The sequence below is a fragment of the Anopheles funestus genome, chromosome 2RL (assembly GCF_943734845.2).
Source record: "Anopheles funestus chromosome 2RL, idAnoFuneDA-416_04, whole genome shotgun sequence".
Lineage (NCBI taxonomy): Eukaryota > Metazoa > Arthropoda > Insecta > Diptera > Culicidae > Anopheles > Anopheles funestus.
In genome coordinates, this window is record NC_064598.1 from 25,269,880 (window position 1) to 25,291,852 (window position 21,973).

Consider the following 21,973-nt stretch of genomic DNA (forward strand, 5'->3'; position numbering starts at 1 on the left):
TCGACGGCGGCTTTCTTGCGTCCAAAGTTCTTTCCCCCTTGTGTTGCGTGTGTTTGTGTGTGTGTGTGTGTTTTACCTGCCAAACCGTGGCTAGAGTATGCTGTCGTGAGATGGCGCCAGGTGCCCGGACAGGTGTGTGTGGTGTATGGTGGAAATTGCAAACCGCTCGTCGCCCCCCATCATTCCTCCCCTTCACAATGAGAGGATGCGGCATGCGAATACACATCTCAACGCGAATGGTGCTATTGCACCGTTGACCGGTACGGAGAAGAAGTCCACTCTGCTGCTCTTTGACAAAAGGTTTTTGGCTTCGGCCAGCTCCAGTCAAGGCCGGACAAACGCGCGCGCTCCGTCGTCTGACTGCAGCCATCGAAACATGGGTGCTGGGTGTGTGAGTGAAACAGCACTACACCGACGATCGCATATGAACGAAAGGAAAGGCACGCGCACGAGACATTCAACAAAACCGCTCTGCGAGAGAGAGAGAGACGAGAGAGACGAGCGATCGAACGGTTCGCGTGAGATGATGATGCTCGTGAGACGTGAGTAGGCAGCGGTGAGTAAAATCGCATTCACCAACAAAACGGGTGAGCCGGTTCATCATCCTCATCATTATACCCACTCAACGCGCGCACCCCACCAGGGTTATGTGTCTTCTTACGTTCGGTTGCGCCTTACCCCGAGTCCGGTGGTAATGAAGCGCGCCTTTACCGGGTTTGATTGCATGATTTTTTCCTTTCCTTTCTTTATGGGTTCTCTGCTCTAGCGTGGAATTGTACTGAATTTTTGCAAACAATAGCTTAATAGGTGGTGAATATCTCGGCGCCATTTTGGTTTCCCGCCCGGGTTTGATCGCTGCGATGCAGCAGCGATCGGAAAGGGAATGGGATAGAACGTTGTTTTCTACAAAACATTTCAACATTATCTATGGACCATAAAATTGTCAGCAAACAAACAACCGAACAGCTTTTTGTAGTGACTAAATTTAACACTTAAATGGTATTTAATTATGTATCAGACTTGCTTATCAACAACAACCTCATTTCTAGCGTTGTACTCGCTTCATCGACGACCGAGAGCTCTCATTTTTCGTGTCATTTCCCAATAGTCTGTGGCTAAGGAAACACACATTCGTGACATTCGTGACTAATTTGAAGCTATTCGTTACGCGGAGATCACTAACCACCCCCTACACGTGGAAGGTCTTCCTATACAGTCCTCCTCACATTACTTTATCCTGTTCCGTTCGCTACACCAACTAAATTGAACTACATTTGACTGGTAAAAGGATAAAGTTCCTTCCATTCACCCTACCCGGATCCAGATCGTCGATGAGGATGAATTGTTAATGCACAGTTCTTAACCTTACCGGTAGTGCCGATGCCTTGAGATTTTCATCCATTCTCACGCAACTGCTTCAGAAAAGCTCACCCGGCACGTAATACACGTATCCCTTTCAATCGATACGTCCCTTCGCTTGGACACCTTCTCGTAGGAACACCGTTGCGTTTGCTTGTTTTTTTGTACTTACAGCATATTAAATCCAGTGTCTATGTGTTTTGTTTCTCTTTTAGCTAGTAACAATACAGAACGAAGAACCAGTTCCAGTTGTGAGATCTCCGTGCGCCCTCCAAAAACATTACCTGCAGCCAGAAGAATAGGCTCCATTTAGCATTTTAGATGTGATATTCTAATTGAGTAAAATCGATAATTTAGGGCCAAAAACTGTGAAGGCAGATAACGAGCGAAACTTACCTATGGAATGATAAAAAGCGAAACGTACAATCACCGGGGGGATCTGATGGACCATGATAGGGGCGCGAGGGGTGGTTTGTGAAAACACGTGTAATAAGGCAGACGTCAGACGTCACTGGTGGTTGTCTCGGACTGCAGAGGAAATGTGTGTCGGTGGCATATTTGCAAGATTGAAAATGCTAATTTCGGTAATGTGATTTGTCTTTCCCTACTGGAGATGATGTCAAAATGTTAGAATTCCGAACTCCAAATTCCGTTGGCAGGCGCGGTTGATGATTTTGGTAGATTCGTGATTTGTATAATTAAAACAATGTAATTTCACTAATTATGAAGTTGATTATGAATTGTGTTTTGGAGCTCATACCGTATCAGTATCGTTATGTTAGAGATAATTTGTAAATGTCTTTTGCAATATTGCCACAGGAAAGATTTTTCGATTTTCAAAACAGCTTTCCGGTAAAGCAATAGTAAAGTTGGCCTAATTGTCCTACGATTTGGGTTCAGTTTGAAAGTTTTGTTTTCTTCTGTTATTATCGAAATTTTTTGCAAGGTGGTATAAAAAAACACCGTCCAACAACATAACACGTTTTGATCGGGTCCGATCATGTGTGCGGACCCGCAAAAACCGAACTAGACAAAACCGGGCACCGGTTACGATCAGTGGTGTAGTCCCTGGTATAGACCTTCGTTGTTTATTTATTTCATTTATTATATTCCTCTCACCCACACGTGAATATATTGCGGATTGCAATGGTATAGTGCACTGTTGTCGTCTGTTACACCGAGAGCGTTACGTTACAACGGCTATCCCCAACACTCTCTCTCGCACGTTTTCTTTCCCTTCACGATGCAACAGAGGTCAAAGTCGGAAGCAAAAATGGTCCTCCGTTTTTTTTTGTTTAATGCATCTCCACTGAATGCATCTCACTAATGAGACTGAGCAGAAGCAGTAACTTTCAGCTATGGAAAGAAGAATCGTTCAAGTTTTAGTATTTGCGCTAAATGTTCTATATGATTAGGCCACCCTTTGCTGCAACAATATCAAGGCACAGTTGCATTCAAAATGGTATAGATTCTTCTACACACACAAAAAAATGCATCTATCCGACAACGATGGGGAGGAGAGGATAGAAGTATGCTGCAAAAACCGGTTAATGTGTACACACTCTCCTTTACGATACTCTGCACACTATAGGGCACCGACCAAACAAGGGAAGTGCAAGACGACAGTGCAATGTTTGGTGTGACGATCCGTCCACTAGGTGGAAGAGTCGGAAAAGAAGAGAGAAAACGAGAGAAAAACATTGAGATGATGGGGCAGCTTGTTGCGCACGCGAATGCTGCGAGTATGTTTTGCGCCGTCGTCTCGGCTATGCGCTGAACTTGAACTCGTTGTTACTTATAGTCACCGCACAAATGACCCACCATGGGCATACGCCGCTACCCTTCTCTCTATATCTCTCTTTTTTTTTGGGGGCTAGGAATGGTAGAAGTACAAGGAGTAAAAACGTCTTTGCTAGACGATGGTGTGTGCTGTAGTGTGTTAAGATTTTTGAAGCGTACCTTATGTAGACACTGATATGGTAAGCTGCATATGCTGCTGCTGCTTCAGTTTGAATATTCGAATAGTTCACACACACATAAGTTTATCTATATTTTTTTTTATTTGATTAACTAAAAAACTTCGTTGAAGAAAATCATTTCCCGAAGGTCATTAAAATCCATTTTCCTCTACTTACTCAAAACAGAAACGGCTTTAAATATCTTGTAACATAGTAACTACATACGCATGTATCACTGTGAAATAGCTTTTTTCCGTCCATTTTCCATTGCTCACAGCGATACACAACCACACTCGCAGCTTTGTGCCTCCCACACTGACGATCGCAATGACTGTACGCGACCAGTAATTGTAGTATGGCAATTATCCTTTCGAATCGATACGTTACCCATTTCGGTACCGGCTTAAAGCTCGGCGAACCAACGAAAAGTGCGTTTCCATACGCGCAACGGTAGAACGGTTTGCGGGACAGCTGAGAAGCAAATGGAACGCACCGATGAATGTTGAGGTGAAGTTTGGTTGCGAGGTGAAGATATAAATTAATTTCGCACAAAGATGAACACGATATGGTGGTTCGTCGCATTCAAAATGGATTTTTCTTTCGGATTGCATATGCTGCTGTTTTGCAATCGAAACAGCTTATTTACAGAGGATCTGAAAATTGATCACTTTACATACGATCAACTGGTGGTGTAGTTGTGGTTGCTTTACATGGGGCAAAAAGGGATCATAAAAGTATTGTTGCCGGTCACGATTTAAAGGGGGTTTTCATTTGTTTAAGGATATATTTGTACTTCATGTGTAACAAATTTAATTAATACAATTTTCCTCATTTTCTTTCATTGCAGATAAATACATCGACTGCAAAGAAGTTGTGGGAAAAGGGCGGTAGCAATGATGTTAAGGTAGCTGCGGCAGCAACTGGTCCACTGCCGCCACTACAGCTGCACGGTACTACAGATCATCAGGTATGGCGCGATTCTACCTGGTCATCTCAGGGCGATGCCATCTTGGCACCGCGCCGCATTTTCCAACACGCACCGGAAACAAATCCGACGGGTTCGACCGGAATTTTAAGGTTAGTGTGAAGATGCATATTGTGTCCTTTTTTCACCTAATTTAATTTCTCTTTCTTCTTGTATTCATTTTAGCCCACGCGACTCCACTGGAGGGTTGGGTGTGAAGATGGTAGAGTACGTACTCGGTGGGTCACCGACAAACAAGGAAAGCCCGCTGGCTAGCTTGGACTCGCGCTTCAAGGGATTGAAGTTTGATGATGGAGACAAGGTAAGTTGTATGCTGCAGAACGACAGGAAAAAAAGATCCATTCTCACTAGCGCGGTTCTGGTTTCGTTTTAGACTTCCGATGATAAAGACAAAGCGAACTCACCTTTTGAAACGAACGGTGTAAAGAAGGAAGAGGTAGTACCCGGTGCAAATGGCGTTGTGATGGTGAATGGTATCGATGACGACAAGGGTTTCAAGTAAGTATATCAAACGATGGTCAATCAAACGGGGCGCCAATGTTGCTAAAGATGCGCACGATTAGCTCAACGAACCATAAACCTCGATAGTCACCTTTCGTTCCAAAGCCGTACACCCGGTTCGCGCCAACCGTCCCCTGCCGAAGAGCAGCTGCCGCGGCCCAACATGCTGGACCCGACGGGCGTACATGGATCCGGATTTCCGCAGCATCCGTCGCTGCACAATATGCTCGGTTCTGTGGCACCCGGTGGCAATGACGTAACGCAACAGGCGGCCGCACTCGGCTCGTACCATCCGCAGATGATCAATCAGATGGGCCAAATGGGGCAGCACGGACAGATGAACCCGATGAATCAGCTGAACCAGCTAAATCAACTGAACCAGATGCAGAGCCATGTGATGAATGGTGTTGGAGGCATGCCTCAGATCGCGCAGGTAACGTTATATGCTTCCTGTGCTCGCATATGTGTCGTGCAATTACTGAATCGATTGATGGGTGTGTTTGTCTCATTTTAGAGTCCTATGGTGAACCAGCTTGGACAGGGTCCGAGTCAAATAGATTCGCCGGCCAATCTTTTACAGCAGCCGCACAACTACGAATTACAGGTATGTTTTGATTTATTTATAACATTTATCATTCATTTGTTTGCTCTGTTTAATATGACAACAGAGCAGGGATTGATTTTTTTGTTGTCGAAAAACATAACTTTGGAATATTCTGTTGTTTTTCGTCACATAAATGATCCTAAATTAGCGTACATAATTATGTTTGTTGTACTAAAGTTGAAACGGTCGGGCCCTATATCTAATGAACATAATTTTTTGTGTCAAATTTTTCAAAACAATGACCATATGGTAGAATTCGTTGGTAAAGAATGTTTGGAAATGCGCACGCGTACTAGCAAGGCATTTCGTGATGTGTCGTTTGCGTATTCTCACACACAGATGGCGCTAGCGTCGATAAAGAGTGTTCGTGTTTCTACGTGAATGCGATTTGATTTTTCATTTCATTGAAAAGGGTCCTTTAACTATTTTAATAGTTGTTTAAAACACGTCATTCTTATTTCTTATTCAAAGACTTTCTCATTATTTACAATGGCATCCGTAGAGCAAATATGTTGCGTTGCAAATCAATCTTGCAATCGAAGAACTTTGCTTCTTAATCAGGATTCTAGAATTGATTCTTTAAAGGTTATTTTTTAATAAATAAAAAATGGTAAAATTAATACAATTAACATGTTTATTGTTTAGCTTCATATTTATCAAAGATCATCTTCTATTGTCGTTTATTAAATATTGTTTAATATTTTATAGTCGCAACAATGTGTGATCTTACATATCTTGTCTGTACCAAATAAACGTAAATATTGAATCATAATAGGAACTACACAGATTAGACTTATTTTTAGATTAGATGGATTCATTTCCAAACATTACCATTATCATATCTACAAATTTAGAACTAGCATTGTCAACTAGACTAAAATTGTTATACAAAAATATTGAAAACCAAATCACAGTAATTTTTAACATAATCTTTTGAATATAGGCTTTACTTGCGCTTCGTTGTTAACAGCTTTCTTATGTACTTGCAGTATGTGACGATTGTTTATCATCCATACCCTTTCACTTCTTAGCGCATTTGTCAAGCTTTAACCGACGAAATGTCCAGGACAATATCGTTGATTTCCCCTGACCGTGGGTTACATTGCGCCAATCAATAAATATCTTATCCTGCCACTGTTTATCCCCACCACGTACACGGCCGGAGGCATGCAAGCCAAGTCTTAGACCAACTCTCGATGGACCGTACAACCGGCAATGTTCCGAATGACAAGGGTTCAAGGTTTAGCCGGAGTAGCGTTTTTTTCCTTTCTTTTCTTCTTCCATTACCCGAATTGAATGGTCCACTTTCGTGGTCTCGTTACGCTTCCGCTGTGGACAGTATTGTTTGATGTAGAAGGGGAAAGCTTTGTCCCCAATGGCAATGGTTTAAGGATACATTAAAATGGAAACAAGAAAGGTTTGTTTTGCACACATGTGTGCTGGTCAGCTGGTTCCGCACGCGAAAAAGGGTTAAGAAACCGGAAGTAGTCGGTGGCATAAAGTAGAAGTCAGACGGTCAGTACGCGGGTACTTTCGTTGCGCTCACCTACAACTTTGTACGTGAATTGTTACGGAGAAAAGCGGGAACGTTTGCAAATGTCCGCAATATTCGTACCGTTGACATACATACGCTTCCCTTCCCACTAATGTTGCTTGTGACACTGTTCCATTTAGCAGGCGGTTAGGTTTTTTTTGCAAAGGCAAAAATCGTTACGGTTGGGGTATAAATGTACGGTCATTTTTTAAAGCAATTCTACCGAATGCTATGGGCGTGTGGATAGGCGTATGTAATGCCTTTTGAGATATCTGTAGTCTGCAGACCTTGCTGGTGATAGTGCAGCTATCAATTTTCTGTCGCACGATGCTTCATTGTACTATCTGATTATGTTAATCTGAAGAACCTATTTTGGGAGGATAGTGTCTGTTGACGAGTGTAACTATCGCTCGGTGAAACAAAGCACACATCAGTCATCCCTGACGCAAACGGTTAGGCAAAAAAATAAACAATAAAACAATAAAAACATCTGCCTTTTGTGAAGGATCATGTGACAATGAAATTTGTCCTGTTTCATGAAGAGAAAAATCGTCCCGAAACGGTTCCAGTCAAGCCACATTCTGTCATGGAATGACCACGACCTTTCTGTTCTCCGCCATCAATCACGATTAGATGCACTTAGTTAGTCAAATTTGCGCTCTACGATTTGATTATGGAAATGTTTTGCTGCTGCACTACTTCGAATCCTGCGGGAAAATGTTTCCAGCGCACGGTCCAACTTTTGGATCGCTACAATCGTAACTAGAGCATTCGCCATTTAGCCAAACGGTCTCGTGGGTTTAGTTAGCAGACATTTGTTTACTTTTTCTTTGCATTTTGCAACAGTTGAGAGGGCAATAAAGTAAGGGTTTTGAGTAAATTGCTCTTAAAAAAATGTGTGAAAATTTGTTTTTGTTATCGCTTTGCTTTTAACGAACAGTTTATTTCGTAGGTTTATGAGGGGTTGCGAATGTTTATGAGTGTGAAAAAATTAATATCCATTTGTGATCACACTAAAACTATCTCATCCGGGTTTTATATTACTTAGATAGCAAATAGAATTAAATGGATGAGTGATACGGCACGAAAGTACCTGCCCTGATGCAACATCGGTTGAACAAAACACCTCGCAAGAGAACGAAATGATGAGATCCAATCAATCTATTTTCATTTTGAAAACATAAGGATACACCCATAGCACGATCGTTTGGTGGCGGGATAGCGATTGTAAGACATTAGTCAGGGGCAAGGCCACCAACTGACATTGATTCGCCTGCAGGAGAGAATTGTCTTCCTTAACGACAACGGGTCTGTTGAGCCAAGTAAGATTGATTGTAGAATAGAACTTGATCCAGGTCGAGAGAATAATGCGGCGTCCAGTGATGGATCATTACATCCACCAAGTAATGACGTAATCGTGTTCATTCTGGATACGTACGTTAAGGAAAAAGCTTTTGCCTTTGCTGACCTCCAATCGCTTAAGTCTGGATTGGTTTTAATTTTTGGTTGAAAATAATTTTAGCTAAATAATTTTTTCTTATGAAAGCCATGGCTCTTCGGTACAATAGTTGCAGCCCATGTGCTTATTAGGAGTGAATAAAAGGAAAATGTGGTAACTTTTCCATTCCAGCATAACAAAAAAAGCACTTTAAAACCCTTTTTCATCAAATTCTGAAAGGATTACATGCTCAGTGCATTTGATTCATATTTTCGAAAGCAAAACATTGTTCGCACCGTACCGTTAGAATGGGTTAGAATAAAATGCACCATTAATCAAAAAGGGCGCATGTGTTCGTCCGGAGGATAAAATAATGATACGGAAGTTTTCTCTGATCGATTGTCGATTGCGTGCTTCGTATGTGAATTCGTATTTTGTGGAACGAAATGGAGCTGTGGTGAAAACTGTTTTTTTCTTTTCCTTTTAAGTGCATATGTGTGGTACTAGAACCGATTCGTTGTTTCGACTCTATACCGAGACAAAATAGAATGTTAATGATGATGATATTTACGACACTCTACGATCGATCCGTGACAATATTCCTAGGCGCCTTTGTTACGGGTGCGGAAGTACGGTAATAGAACGAGACTATGATAATGACACTTTCGAACTTACTCGAGAAAGCGATAAAATATCTACTAAAAGAAAGCAGTTTTGCCAACTCGTTGAGACATAATTTTATTTTATCTATTTTTTTTTATATTAAAACTTTTTATCACTCTTTGCTTTCAACTCAACTGATGTTACTATTGACTGTAACCACATTACCGTTACGTTACCAAACTATTTAGCTTTCATGTGCGCCTGTAGATCCTACACCAGCCAAGGGTAACGGGCCAACGATGAAAGAGACGACCGAGCTGCGAAACGTTTGGGGTGATTAACGCCTCGGTAAGTCGGACAACATAATAGTGTACGGCAATCAGTTTGCTGCCACACCCTAGCGAATGACATTTCATTCAAACCCGTATGCGCTTCTGTGTCGTGTTTGCCGCATCATGCACGTTACGATACACACAAGGCTGGGAAGAGTGTGGCAAAAACCGTCAGCAAATGGTTGCAACGTGCATGTGGGTTACGCTTCAAATGAAAGCGACCAGGCGCCTCCATCGTCGCTTTGAATGTGTTCCGCGCAACTCGTTCGGAGCATATGGTGGCCGGCCGGGCCACCATTTTCTATCCCGTTTCCATACTGTCGGCGCGTGACATTCGTGTTTGTGGATATTTCCGGAAAAAAGCCCCATTTTATGCTTGGTGTGGTGGTGGTGGTGTGGTGGGGTGCGAGATCCTGTACATGCTTTTGGCTAGCTTCGGTGAAGTCCATCGTCCCAAACGCTAATTGTAAAATGTGGCACTGAGTGGGTGAAAGTTTTATGTTTTAAGATACATTTTTTCTTCCGTTTTTTTTCGTTTTGCACGCGTTGCAATAGTGAAGCGGGTTTTTGCAAAGAACGTGCAATGGAATAAAGAAATGTTATGCAAACTGCAGAATGTAATTGTTGCACTTCAGGCAACTATGGAAATACTTGGAAACAAACATTTCTTTCTTGGAAGAAGGATAAATTGTAAATCGTTATTCTTTGCGTGTTTTTCAATTTAAAAAGTAATGCAAGAAGTAATCATTTTATTAATTTTAGTGATAAGAGGATTAATTATATCATTTATACTGCACAGAATATTGATTACATTTTCCATGCGTAAAATTACATTTACAAATTCAAATTCTGTCACTTCAAAGTTTGTACCTCCATAAGTGTAATGCTTTCAAACGACACAGCCGTACAACAAAAACCAATAAACCGTTTGTTGAAATTTGATTGATTGACATTCGTACGTTTTGGGCATCACACAATAAGGTAGTAGTACATCATCGCAGAGGGGTTTGCGTTCCGTCGTTTGCATTTGTTGCTCCCAATGCGCATTGCTACAATTGGCACGACTTGGAGATACACACTAGCGAACATTCCAGCAACGCCGGGAACCGTCTCTAGTAGTGACTGTCAGTTACAGCGCACCTTTTGCTATCATGAAACGGTGAACCGAAGCGGGAATCGATCAACGATGCCCGCACATTGTGTCCGTTTTCTAAATGGCTCGTAAACGGGTCATGTGATGTGTGGTTGCACACAGGATTGCAGATCCTGTGCGATGAGGCGAAGAAGGAAAAAGGAGCGAACGAACGCAGGCACCTGTGTATTATGAAAATGGGGATGGGGGGGGGGGGTCGGAAAAATACGTTTGAAGACGGTGGAAAAGGTGAATCCGTCGCTCCCTTCTGGACCCAATCGATTGCCCATATATGTATGTTAATGCATGCCATTGGCACCGGGCATGGGTGGTTAAGACTTCGTCCAAAAAAACGGAAGACCTCCTCCTCATGGTATGACGAGCGCTTTTTCCATCCCTTCTTCCTATTGGACACGTGGCACTTGGGGGTTACTACGGACACGTGTGTGTGTGTATGTATATGGAATCAAGTGTGTCTGTACCTTGAAGTGTTTGCGTTCTACATCAAGTACTGTGGAGCGTGTACTCTGTTGCTTTTTAACATTCGAACCAAACAAACAAAACAAAAAAAATGCGACCGAATCTGCCCAAGCCTCACGATGATGATGCGTGGAGGAAAGGATGGAGAGTTTTATAGATAGCGCAGGTTTGAATCGTTCGCATTCTCACTTGACGGCACCTCACTTCCAAGCGGTAAATGTATGGAAACTATCAGACGGACCGGACGGTGTCACACACCTTGGTCTGGAACATGCCGACCGTGAGTGTACGGGAAGTAGCCCCGGTTGTTAGCCATCGTATGAATATGTATGAATAATGCTTTATTTTACCTTTGTCGGTGGCGGTTTCTTTTGCTTTGTTATTTTTTCATTTTAAGCTTCGACCTTTTTTTATTTTGTCGTTTTGTGTTCTTTTATAGCTGACTTTAGCTTTTGGGCATGGCAACAGCGTGTTGTATTACTGGTTAGCTTTTTTATTTTATGTACAGACTGTTTAAAGGCTAACCGGTGTGTGGTGACTTTTTCCTCTATTTTTTTTCAACAAATTTTGTCAAGTTTAATACCTTAAGAATAGACGGATGGACTATTATTTTATCAGAAGACAGAGCAAAATATAAAAGATTTCTAAATTCAATTGTCAACAATTTGCATCCATTTCGGGGTTCAATTCACATTGAACTTGAATATGTTGAAGTGTATCTTGAATAATTCTAACTTTGTATAACTTTTGTAAGTTAATTTTGAATCTATTTAAAGCTCCCCCTGTTTACACATTTGCAAAGATTCCAGAAAGTGTTAAAGATTTTAGATCTACCTAAACACATTCCAATTCAACTTTAAAAGAGTCTAGAAATGGTTTCATCTTTATCATTTGAACTCAAAACCAAACCAGATGGATTGAAAAGCTTTCCAAATAGTACTGTAACAAGTGAGTTAATCAGTTTCAGTTTAAATTATTGCTTATTGTTAATTAATAAATCGATTTTGACAAATCGTTTTGACAGTTTTTGTAAAGCGCCCTCTCTTGCGTGGGTTAATCACACTGCGGAGCTTTTAATGAATTGTCAAAAGTGTCTTAAAGTTGACACATAAAACTGCTGCCGGTGGTCAACATCGCACCCAACGCTGTAACACAGATTAAGCTAATCATTTCCTGCTTCCGGCTAGATGCAACCACATCATAATGTGACACGTGAATACTGCTGGATGGCGTCAGACACATGACGCTCTGCTCTTTTGTCGGTCAAAAACTTTCTTCACCAGCAAACGAACCAACCGAAACCGTGCGTTTATTCGAGGTGGCGCAAGTGTTCAACAAACATACCTTCAAACAATCACCCACAGTCGCTGACCGAACCCACTGGGCAGGCGTGGTGGTCAGTCGGGTTTTTGTCTTTGAGCTCATTCGACAACGCCCCAGACACCGGAATGACGATTGCCGTATGGTTTTGTGGTTGTGGAAGTTTTAACGAGAATCGTGATTCAATGTCCAGCACACACCAAAAGAGGGGTCCCGACAACAAACGGTTAAGATATCATCTCGCTCAGACACACACACACACACAAAGCATTCCCGTGCGGCAAATAATGCGTTCTTCTTGTTGGAAATGGTAGTAGAGATGGTGGAGGGAAGAAGAAAAGGGAGGACCAGGGTACATTTACCTTGTGTGTCCTTCGTTGATCGTTCAGGCAAAGCCCCAGTACCCAGTTAAGCACGGGCTGGTAAATTGTGTAAATTAATTTCCGGATAAAGCATCCATGGTCCGTGCGTTTCGGGATCCTCCGTATCTCGAGCACGAAGACACGTGCCCTTCGCTGTATGAAGCAGGAGGTAGGACGGTTTTCGGTTGGTTTCCCTACCAAACCCAACTGAAAGCACACGTGCACATTATTGCACATTGCTGTAACTTTTGTTGTTGAATTGGGTCTGAATTTATCTCACATTTCACAGGTTTGCTAACAATCACCGGTGGTCGCTTGTTAATAGTACCGCAATTTCATGCTCGTTGTGAAAATTCGCATATTGAGTTGGGAAAATATTGCCACCATTTGCAAATTGACGCGCTCGGGTGGATGAAGTTGTTCTGCTTTAAAATGTCAATGCAGCTCGTCATTTGTACGACATTGGTGTTTGCACACATACATATGTATCACACCATCACTGAAGGATAAGATTGAAGATATTATCCCGCCTCAACCCCCTCTCTTACCAAAGTATATAATCGGTTGCAATCGACTGTAATGAACAACATTTTATACGAGTCATTCGGATTTAATTACAGCACAAGCAACCGGGCGCCTCCATCGCTTTTTGTTCGCCGGCGTGCTTTTGCGCGTAGTGCAATTTGTTTTGAAGCCAATCGGTGAAAATGGATACTTTTGCAACAAAACCAATGGTATGGTGCCATAGTTGGGAATGCATACCGATTTTCATCTGCGTCGTTGAACGAGGTCATCCGTACTTGAAGCTTTTCCGCGAAATCATCATCAAAAACGGTAGATGACAGAGGAGAAGTAAACGGAAAGGAGAGGAAAACGAAAGAGAGAGTGAGAAGGGAGAGCAGGGTTTGCATCATTTAATTTCTCTTTCGAATCGAACCGATGGCTACCATCGTGTTCGGTGAGATTTTCACGTGGCGCACGGATGAGGAGAAATGCATCATCACTTACATCATCCGTTCAGAATCATCTTGCTGTCTGTAGTTGATAGCAAGGTTTCCATCATTTGTAGGTAGAGAAAATGGAGAGAATAAGCGGTAGTTTTATGTAAGATGGTCGCGATTATATCACATCATTGAGGGAGTTACATAAATTGATATTGGCTGTTGAATGCGACACTTAACTGCACCGATTGCTTGTGTTAAGTGCCAAGCTAGGAGAGAGTTGATTAATCAACTTTAATTGATATGTATAAGATCAAAATATGGGAAAAGTATTCTAGCTTATATATAATTTAATTCTTTTTATTTGCATTTCGAGCAATCTAATTTTTTTTAAAGTCTAAATAATAGAAAAAAGAAAACCCTGCAATTGGTTTTCCATTCGCGTGACTATTCCATTGATTGGCAACCCCTGTCAGGAGACGTGCGTTTGACATACACCCGGCATAGCAACGGTTGCAATGGATGTGATTGTCAGTTATTAGAAAACTTGATGGAAATTCACTGTGTCAAGTCTTATCCTTCACTTACCGCCAGCCAGTCAGCTACTCGCCCTCGCAAACCTCACTGTTCACTGACTGGTGCGTTTGTGTGGTTTCATCATCCCCTGGTAGCTGAAACAAAAGCGTTCCATATGTGATGGACCGATGATGAATCCTTGGGCCAATTGCTATATGGTACGGCTTGTAGCGTTGGTACGAATTCTTTCCCTCACTTTGTACATAGAAACCGGTGGTGTACGATAAATCCTTCCTAGAGTAGCGACGCTGTTGCAATGTGTTAAACAACGCGAAAAATGTGGGAAAAATGCAATATTTGATTTGATTGTTGCGGGCTGTTTATTGCCATTTGTTTCACTGCTATGTGTAGGAATCAATTTCTGGGGAGTAAACATTCTTTTTTCTTTTTGGTGTTCCCTTTAACCCTAGAGAAAGAGAATATAGCTTTCAGAATCAGTCATAGTTAAACTGCAAGCTATCGAAATAATGCAACAGTGAACGTGTAATGGAGAAATTCAAAAATTACAGAATGCAATATCAAACAAAAGCCCCACGAATATCCACCCGGGAAAAGGTGAAATTGAAAAGGGAAAATCACAACAAAAAAAAGAGGAAAATAAATCAATAGTATGTGTGTGTTTTGGGGGGGCATTCACTCACGAACATATGCGAAGTTTGCCCTCGTTCTGTTGTTCTCACACACGTGATGGTGTGATGATGATGATGATGATGATGATGAGCAACATCATGCAACAGTTTGCTTCCCGTATCGGTGCAGCTCATATGGTGCATGTGTTGTTTTTTTGGACACTCTAAGCGAAAGGTGAAAAGAAATTCTATTCCATTTCTCCTGCTGGTTGGGATGCTAGCGACGGATGGGTTGGCCGATACTAGTCAGTTGCTCACGCAAGAGGGATAGTCCCAATCAACATTCGAATACGGCATGTACTGGTAGTGGGAAAAAAGCAGCAAAATAATAAAACCTATCATTCGTGCACTAGCCATTGCCTTATATACGAAACGGGCAAAAGGACAGGACAGGGAAGGCAGCTGTATTCATAATAAATAATACCAGCCACCCAACTATGGGCAGTAGTGTGGGGTGCTCTGCGCGCGATAGAAACAGTTGGCACTTGTGGATGCAATAATTGCAGCTGCATCACATGTCAGACAGCTTGCGGCTCCAGTCGTGTGCATTGTGCGATTGATTAAAAACTGACTGCCGGCTTTTCTTTCGCCTGATGCCTTTCGCTTCGTTAAAATTAGCGAAGGAGGAAGGATAAGGGATGGAGATGAACCAGGACACTCTACATCGGTACATCATTACAATGCGTTTTTTATGGTTTAATTTAAAAAAACACCCAAGTATGGATGTGTTTGTGTAATGGGGACTCTCTCGATCAGGCCTTCCGGTGAGAATAGTTGCATTTTTATTGGTTACTTTTTTACGATTGCCTCAGGGGCACGATGGACTAGAGATGGACATTTTGTATGAGAATTTAATCTTTATATTTTTAAAAGTTAAAAAAGAGTAGTAAAATAAAATATTAAATAAAGTAACAGAGTAATGAAGCAAAGTAATAGAAGTGGTTTTAGATTCAAAAAGTCAATAAATTGAATTTTTTTTGTCAACTGTCAATTGTAAAATCCCCGTAATTAGCTAAACAAAGTTGATTTGAATATCAGAATTAATATGGTATACCAATACTCAATAGGAAATGGTATAATTGGCTCAATTTCGATCAAATACAACAGATTTATTTTGCAAAGCTAATCTAAGAATATTAACATTTAGCTTAAGAAAAAGATCCACCCATTACACACTAAACATTAATATTTATGAATAAAACGAATTGTGCATATTATCCTTGATAATCGGTGTACCACTGTACTTAGTTTGCAAAAAATCAAGAAATTAAAAAAATATAAAGAAAACCATGGAATGTCCTCCAATTCGCGCGTATGCTGGACCACTGTGCACGGTTAAGTGGAGATGCATATAAAAAGGACGTACAAAAAAAAACAATTCATGACTAGTACTTTTAACATGGTTTACTCTAAAAGTGGGATTAATGCATACCCCATTTAAAGTGGAAGGTTTTTTTTCCATGTGCTATTGTTTATCCTACGAAAAGCTCTTGGTGTTCCCTCTCTCTCTCTCGCTCTCTACCGTACCATTGATGGTTGTTGTTGATGACGCAAGTAATTAAGGCAGACTTATTGTTTGTTCGTGTGTCGATTGTGTGCATTATTGAACAATTCATAGCCATGCTGAAGGATGCTTTTGAGCGCTTACGGCCACAATTGCGTGCGACATAGATGAAATTGTCTGTAATGAGAAAATGCAGCGCTGAACTGATGATTTGACATTTGCTGTCAGTAAGACATTTCAATTATGGATTAACTGTCATGTATGTGTTGTTTATGGAGCATTGCGCATTATTAGTCACTAATTGTTTGGTATCGAAAAAGCTCTTTTCCTATGTTAATTAATATATGCGACAAGTACATATGTTTTTGTTTCTATTTTTCAATGTTGCTTAAAACTTCCGTTATCTATTCGTGTTAAAGCTGAGAAAAAAGGTTACGACCTTGTGAAACTTTACACCGTAAACATGATCATACACTACATTGTAAAGCGCGCACCCTTTTGTATGTCAGGTGAAAAACAAAGAATTCATGCACTTGAAGGTGTGGAATCAATCGTACTTGTACAATTGCCTACCAAACCGTTGCGCCCTTCTTTGCACACATGAATGCGTTGTTATTATCCTCCCTCATAGCTACATGTGTGGGGGTGCACACGTGATACTAAAGGCACTCTGTGAACGTTTCCGTTGGCAAGGTCCAAACGATTCCGAACCAACACCACAGGACAGGTGGAAATGACATAAATGATTCATGTTTTACTTACTACGTATGCTTCAGTTGCTCCACAAAGCAGCGAATGAAAGTTTAGCGCCTGTAAAACCCGGAATGACTTTAATCAAAGCGTAATAAATTCACCTGTACATACGGCCACACTTTACGCGGAAAGGGTATAGCAGGTAGATTATGGATTCAGCTCAAAAAGTAAGCATCACGTCAAAACACGCAACGGTGCGAATACGGGCACAAATGGCAATCTTTGTCGTATTGCAAATTCCACTGAAAGTTCGTTAGGGGCGAACTTTACCGTTGCAGCCGTCATAATTTTGCAACATTGATGCAATTGGATTAACCTATAGGATTGTGTTTTTATTTTTCTGTATAAGAAATGATTCATACAGACAGGTCGACCGGATGCATTTTGGTAGAATTATTTATTTAATTTAGATAAAAAAAGATTGTGTAAATAAGAATTTTTGTTATCTGGAATTACTTGGAATTTGGAACTGTCATTTTCGACATGTCAAATTGAATTGTCAATTCAAAACTATCAACACGGATAATCTGAAACCCGGATAAAAGGACGCTAGTAATGTTAGTAATAAATTATACATTTATCACATGCTCTATCTAGATTTAAACTAGTTTAAACATTTCCGGCACCACAGAATGCAAAGATGGTAGAAAAGGTCCATGGAAAGCGAAGTAAACTTTTCCAATTCTTCCCCAAACAAACATACCAGCGAGGCAAAAACTTTGACAAAAATGTGCCAATATCTGAGCGTAAGGATACGCAAAAGATTGAATTGTTCTTTGCACTATCGCATTACGCTTCGGTACAGATTGAATGGATCGTAAAGCTTCAGTTACGACATTTAAAGCTTCAGAAAAGTAAAACACACACATACACAGAGGCAGCATCAAAGGACACGGAAGTTGTGGTAGCTGCATGGGAAAAAGTTTTTCCTTCCTGGGTACAGTCGGATGTTTTAATAGTGTGAGTGTAAAAAGTATTGTTTTGTTTTTTGTTTGTTTGTTTTTTCACTTTATAAGTTTCTTCTACCGGCGGTGTTTAAACGTTGATCGAGTACGACACGTGTTATGGTAGATGTAAAATGGTTTAAACACCTCCCAAGATGCTTTAACCTTTTTGTCTGGTTTTGGCATGTAAGGCAAGTTCTATTGAAGCATTGAAACGTGTTGCACGTCGGTGCACGTGATAACAGAAGATTTTTATGTTAAAAATGATACTTTTGTTACTATTTAACATAAGAATTAGAGGTTTGAATATATTTCATAGCAAAAATTCTACGATTAAATTTGTGTTTCATCGCATCGTTGTTTTGTTTTTTTTACGCTAAAACCATTACCTTTCAACACAAATTTCTTGATCTAAGTTTCTTAAATTTCTTAACGTTAAAGTGTTCAGCAAAACAGTACAGCTTTCTATGCTGAAGTTATACAGTTTTTACATCAAATAGCTTCAAAGTCCTTATTAAAAGTGAATTATAATGGCTTCCTATAGCTACGAATAGAGGTGTAAAACACTTTGCACCTTTTTCTCTTTTCTGTTTATTTGATAATAATGGAAAGTTTTACACTCTTACCACCCAATAACGGTTGACACAGTAGCGTCACTTTACATTCGCCAAAGACCTGGTATGGAAAATTGCGTGTGTCTAGTGTTTTTTTTCTTTCTTTCCTTCTTGCCACAAACTTTTAAAGAACATTTCTGCAACAGCTTGAAGCAATGAACGTAACGAAACCGCACACACAACGCGTTAAAGAAAGTTTAAGTTCTATCTAAGTCTCGCCCTTATTGCTCTTTGCCCACATTGACACAATGAGGGATAATGATGACGGCCACGGTTTTGGATCTGCTAGCTGTTGACGACTATTGACGGTAAGGATGTTGGCCCCCGGAAGTGATGGTGTGACAATGTTGTGGAGCACTTTGCTTTGCATGGATAGTTGCTTCAATTATAAAAGTTTTCAGTGTCATCAAGGCATGTAACGAGGGAACATGTGCCATTCCTTCTTACTTTAGTTGATGTTAACTAAACTGGTTTGTAGAAACAAATTCTAAAAGCTCTCATAAATTACAATTTCCAAGCTTTTGCTATTCATGAATTGTATTATTTTTTTTAAAATCTTAATTACATTAATTTTAATTCATAAAGTTAAATCACTTTAAAATTAAGATTAAAGCTAGCCAATCCGTGGAAAAATCTACTTATTGTTACGGTTCAATAAAACAAAATTAATGACGGTATTGTAATATTATCGAGGCACTAAATATTGAGCAATGGTCTCATTTTGGAACAATGACGCAAAACACACACGCATCGTAGGGTCCATAATTTGCGTCTAAACCGATCTAAAAAGGATCGATTTAGCATCACGACGACGTCTCCATGAAATAAATCCGTCGTTCAGTCCTCTCTCTCTCTCTCTTTCTCTCTAAAACAAAAACGGATACTAGTATCTGTGAAGGGTGTTGTTTATCTAGCAGTAAGTTCCTACCCCTGGAACGCGCCTTCCCTTCGCCCTTTATCCATCGTCGTACGGTGTCGATCTTTTTTGCCGATGGAAATAGTACACTAACCCCACCATCTTCGGGCAAAACCCCAACTGTTGCGTCGTTCCGGAACCGAACCCGGAATGGTTTATGGCCGGCATTAAATTAATTAGTTAGATGGCTCGAAATTAGTTTGTTTTCCGTGGGTATATCATCACACAGTCCTTGTCCTTTGTGTCTGTAGGTACCCGGGTTTTGGTATCGTTTCTTTCCGGCCACGAATCTGGGTGGGTGGGTCAGCTTTTCTAGTAAGGTGAGCTAGCAAGGTAACATTTATTCACCCGTTAAAAACCTACCCACAAAGTAATACACAGTGTGTAAGTTCCACAGCTGTATGACAATTTTGTTGTTAAAATCCTACCAGCTCGTTGACAAATAGAATAGATATGAGTTTTTTGATGGAAGGAGAAGGAAAAATGGAGCAACCCGAGGTCATCGGACCGTCGGGTGTGCTGTATGAACCGTGTGCGTAAACGTAAAAGGATCCGTATCCTTTTTCCCGAATGGAAAATGATCCCAATAAAGCGAATGGTGTGGAGCAAGGGTGGTTCAAAAGGCCAAACGAGTTAATGTTTAATACGTACGAACCGTAGCGAACATGTCAACACCTGCCGAACCAGAAAAAATAAAGAAAAGACCACACTTACAACGGACATTATTCGAGTCTCGAAGGTGGACCTTGTGTGCGAGATTTATATCGCAAGGTGTGTGTTTGCGTTTGCTGCGGTAGAAAGAAGGTGTGTTACCAAAATTTACTTCTATTTATCTTGTCTTTGACGATCTTATAGTATCGGGTGGGGGGAAAACAGGAAAAGGTTTATGGAAAGGAAGTGCAAACGTGTCTTAAATAGGGGGGGGTACACCCGAGATATCAGTAAGGATACGGTTTTATCGGTACTGCGCCATGACATCCGATTCCAGGACATTTTTTTTCTCTTCAAACGACGGAAACATATTTTATGCCTTGAAGGCAGCAAACGAATATTATCAGTCGCTGGCAAAGAAAGGATAAACGATATCGCCACCGATATCGGCCGTTGGATGGTGCAAGATAATAAAAGTTTCATATGTAGCACATTAAATGGAGAGGCGAGCCTTCGTAATTGACTGCACCGATTACACTAGAGACGTCGGCCTAAAAAAAAAAGAGGGGCGTGAAATGAATTCCTTTTTCCTGTGGATTATATTTCGGATGGTAAAACATATGGCAGACGCTGGTAATCGATTTCCTACGTCCTTTTTTTTCTATACGATACCACTAATATCAATGGCAATGTCGATTTGTGCTCTTTTTCTTTCTGTGAGTTTTTATAATTGTAATAAGTATTTTGCAGATTTACTTGAAAATTAGTATTATTTTAAAAATAAATAATTCATTTATATTCCAAAGATCTTTTTTTATTTGAATAATATCAACGAGAAGTCATTAAAAGATTCGTAACCTTTATTTACATTGAACCTGGCATTTAAACAACCTAACGTTTACTTAGTTTTGGGGGTCTATTTTTATAGGATTTATAGGACAATATTGAAGTCCATTAAAGTGACTTAAAGTTAAAGTTAAGTTAAAGTGACTCGGGTATCCATCGACAGCTCTTGTCAGCTTAAAATGAGTATAATTAATGCAGCAAACAATGGCCCAAAGGCAACTTGTATGATTTTTATTTTGTATAATACAAAAAAAAGCTTATTGGGCGCAAGAAACCTCTTACTCCTAGCAACTTCTTCACTGTGTTTATTTTTCATCTGTCTGCAAACATAATTCAAGCTTACCTGGAATGTTTTGCACTTCAAATGTTCCTTTATAAGCCTTTGGGCAATCAATTACATGAACATTGCACCATTGAACCGAGAAGTATGCATTATTGATTCATAGCTTTATGCATTAATGACAATTCTGCTTTAAAGAGCATATATTCCAGAACATGCTCACGTTCTAGGGAAGCAACTATTTGTGGTCAGACATAACATTACCTATGGAGTGGAGCTTTAATGAGTTTTCCTTGGAAATATTCCTATTGTGTTGCCTATAAAGGATGGTTTAATAAAAGTAAATAAATTAATAATAAAATAAATAGAATTTGCTCAACATTTCTGAAGGAAATTATGAAAATTGTTTTATTTTAATAATTTCTTTCTAAAAAGATCGTTTTAATTATTTATTATTGTAAAGAGGACACGAACAAATGTAAAAGTTGTGCAAAGTTCATTACAAACTATTATAAATTAAATCATTCTCACATCGATATTTTATATTGTTGGGTCGTGTTTTTGACATTGCCAAAATAAAAGCCACACCCGTTCGATGGCCAATGGCAAAACTTGAGTTGACAGTGTTTTAATTAAATTTTCCAAATTTTCCATGGCGCAATGGATTTTCCTGTGATGGCCGTCATCGGGGTGTTGCGGGTGTTTCGAAAT

General features: G+C 40.3%; 1 protein-coding gene across 2 annotated transcripts in view; it reads left to right on the top strand.

Moving 5' to 3' along the window:
• LOC125760936 (maternal protein pumilio) overlaps positions 1 to 21,973 on the top strand; it is a 173,773-nt gene that overhangs the window by 40,292 nt on the left and 111,508 nt on the right. Inside the window, exons 5-9 of one of the 2 annotated variants that reach the window (XM_049421542.1) lie at positions 4,165 to 4,394; positions 4,468 to 4,603; positions 4,676 to 4,800; positions 4,891 to 5,236; positions 5,318 to 5,407. In XM_049421542.1, the coding sequence (XP_049277499.1) occupies positions 4,165 to 4,394; positions 4,468 to 4,603; positions 4,676 to 4,800; positions 4,891 to 5,236; positions 5,318 to 5,407 (927 nt within the window). The remainder of the gene's footprint in view (positions 1 to 4,164; positions 4,395 to 4,467; positions 4,604 to 4,675; positions 4,801 to 4,890; positions 5,237 to 5,317; positions 5,408 to 21,973) is intronic. The other variant, XM_049421543.1, reaches the window with a different exon arrangement.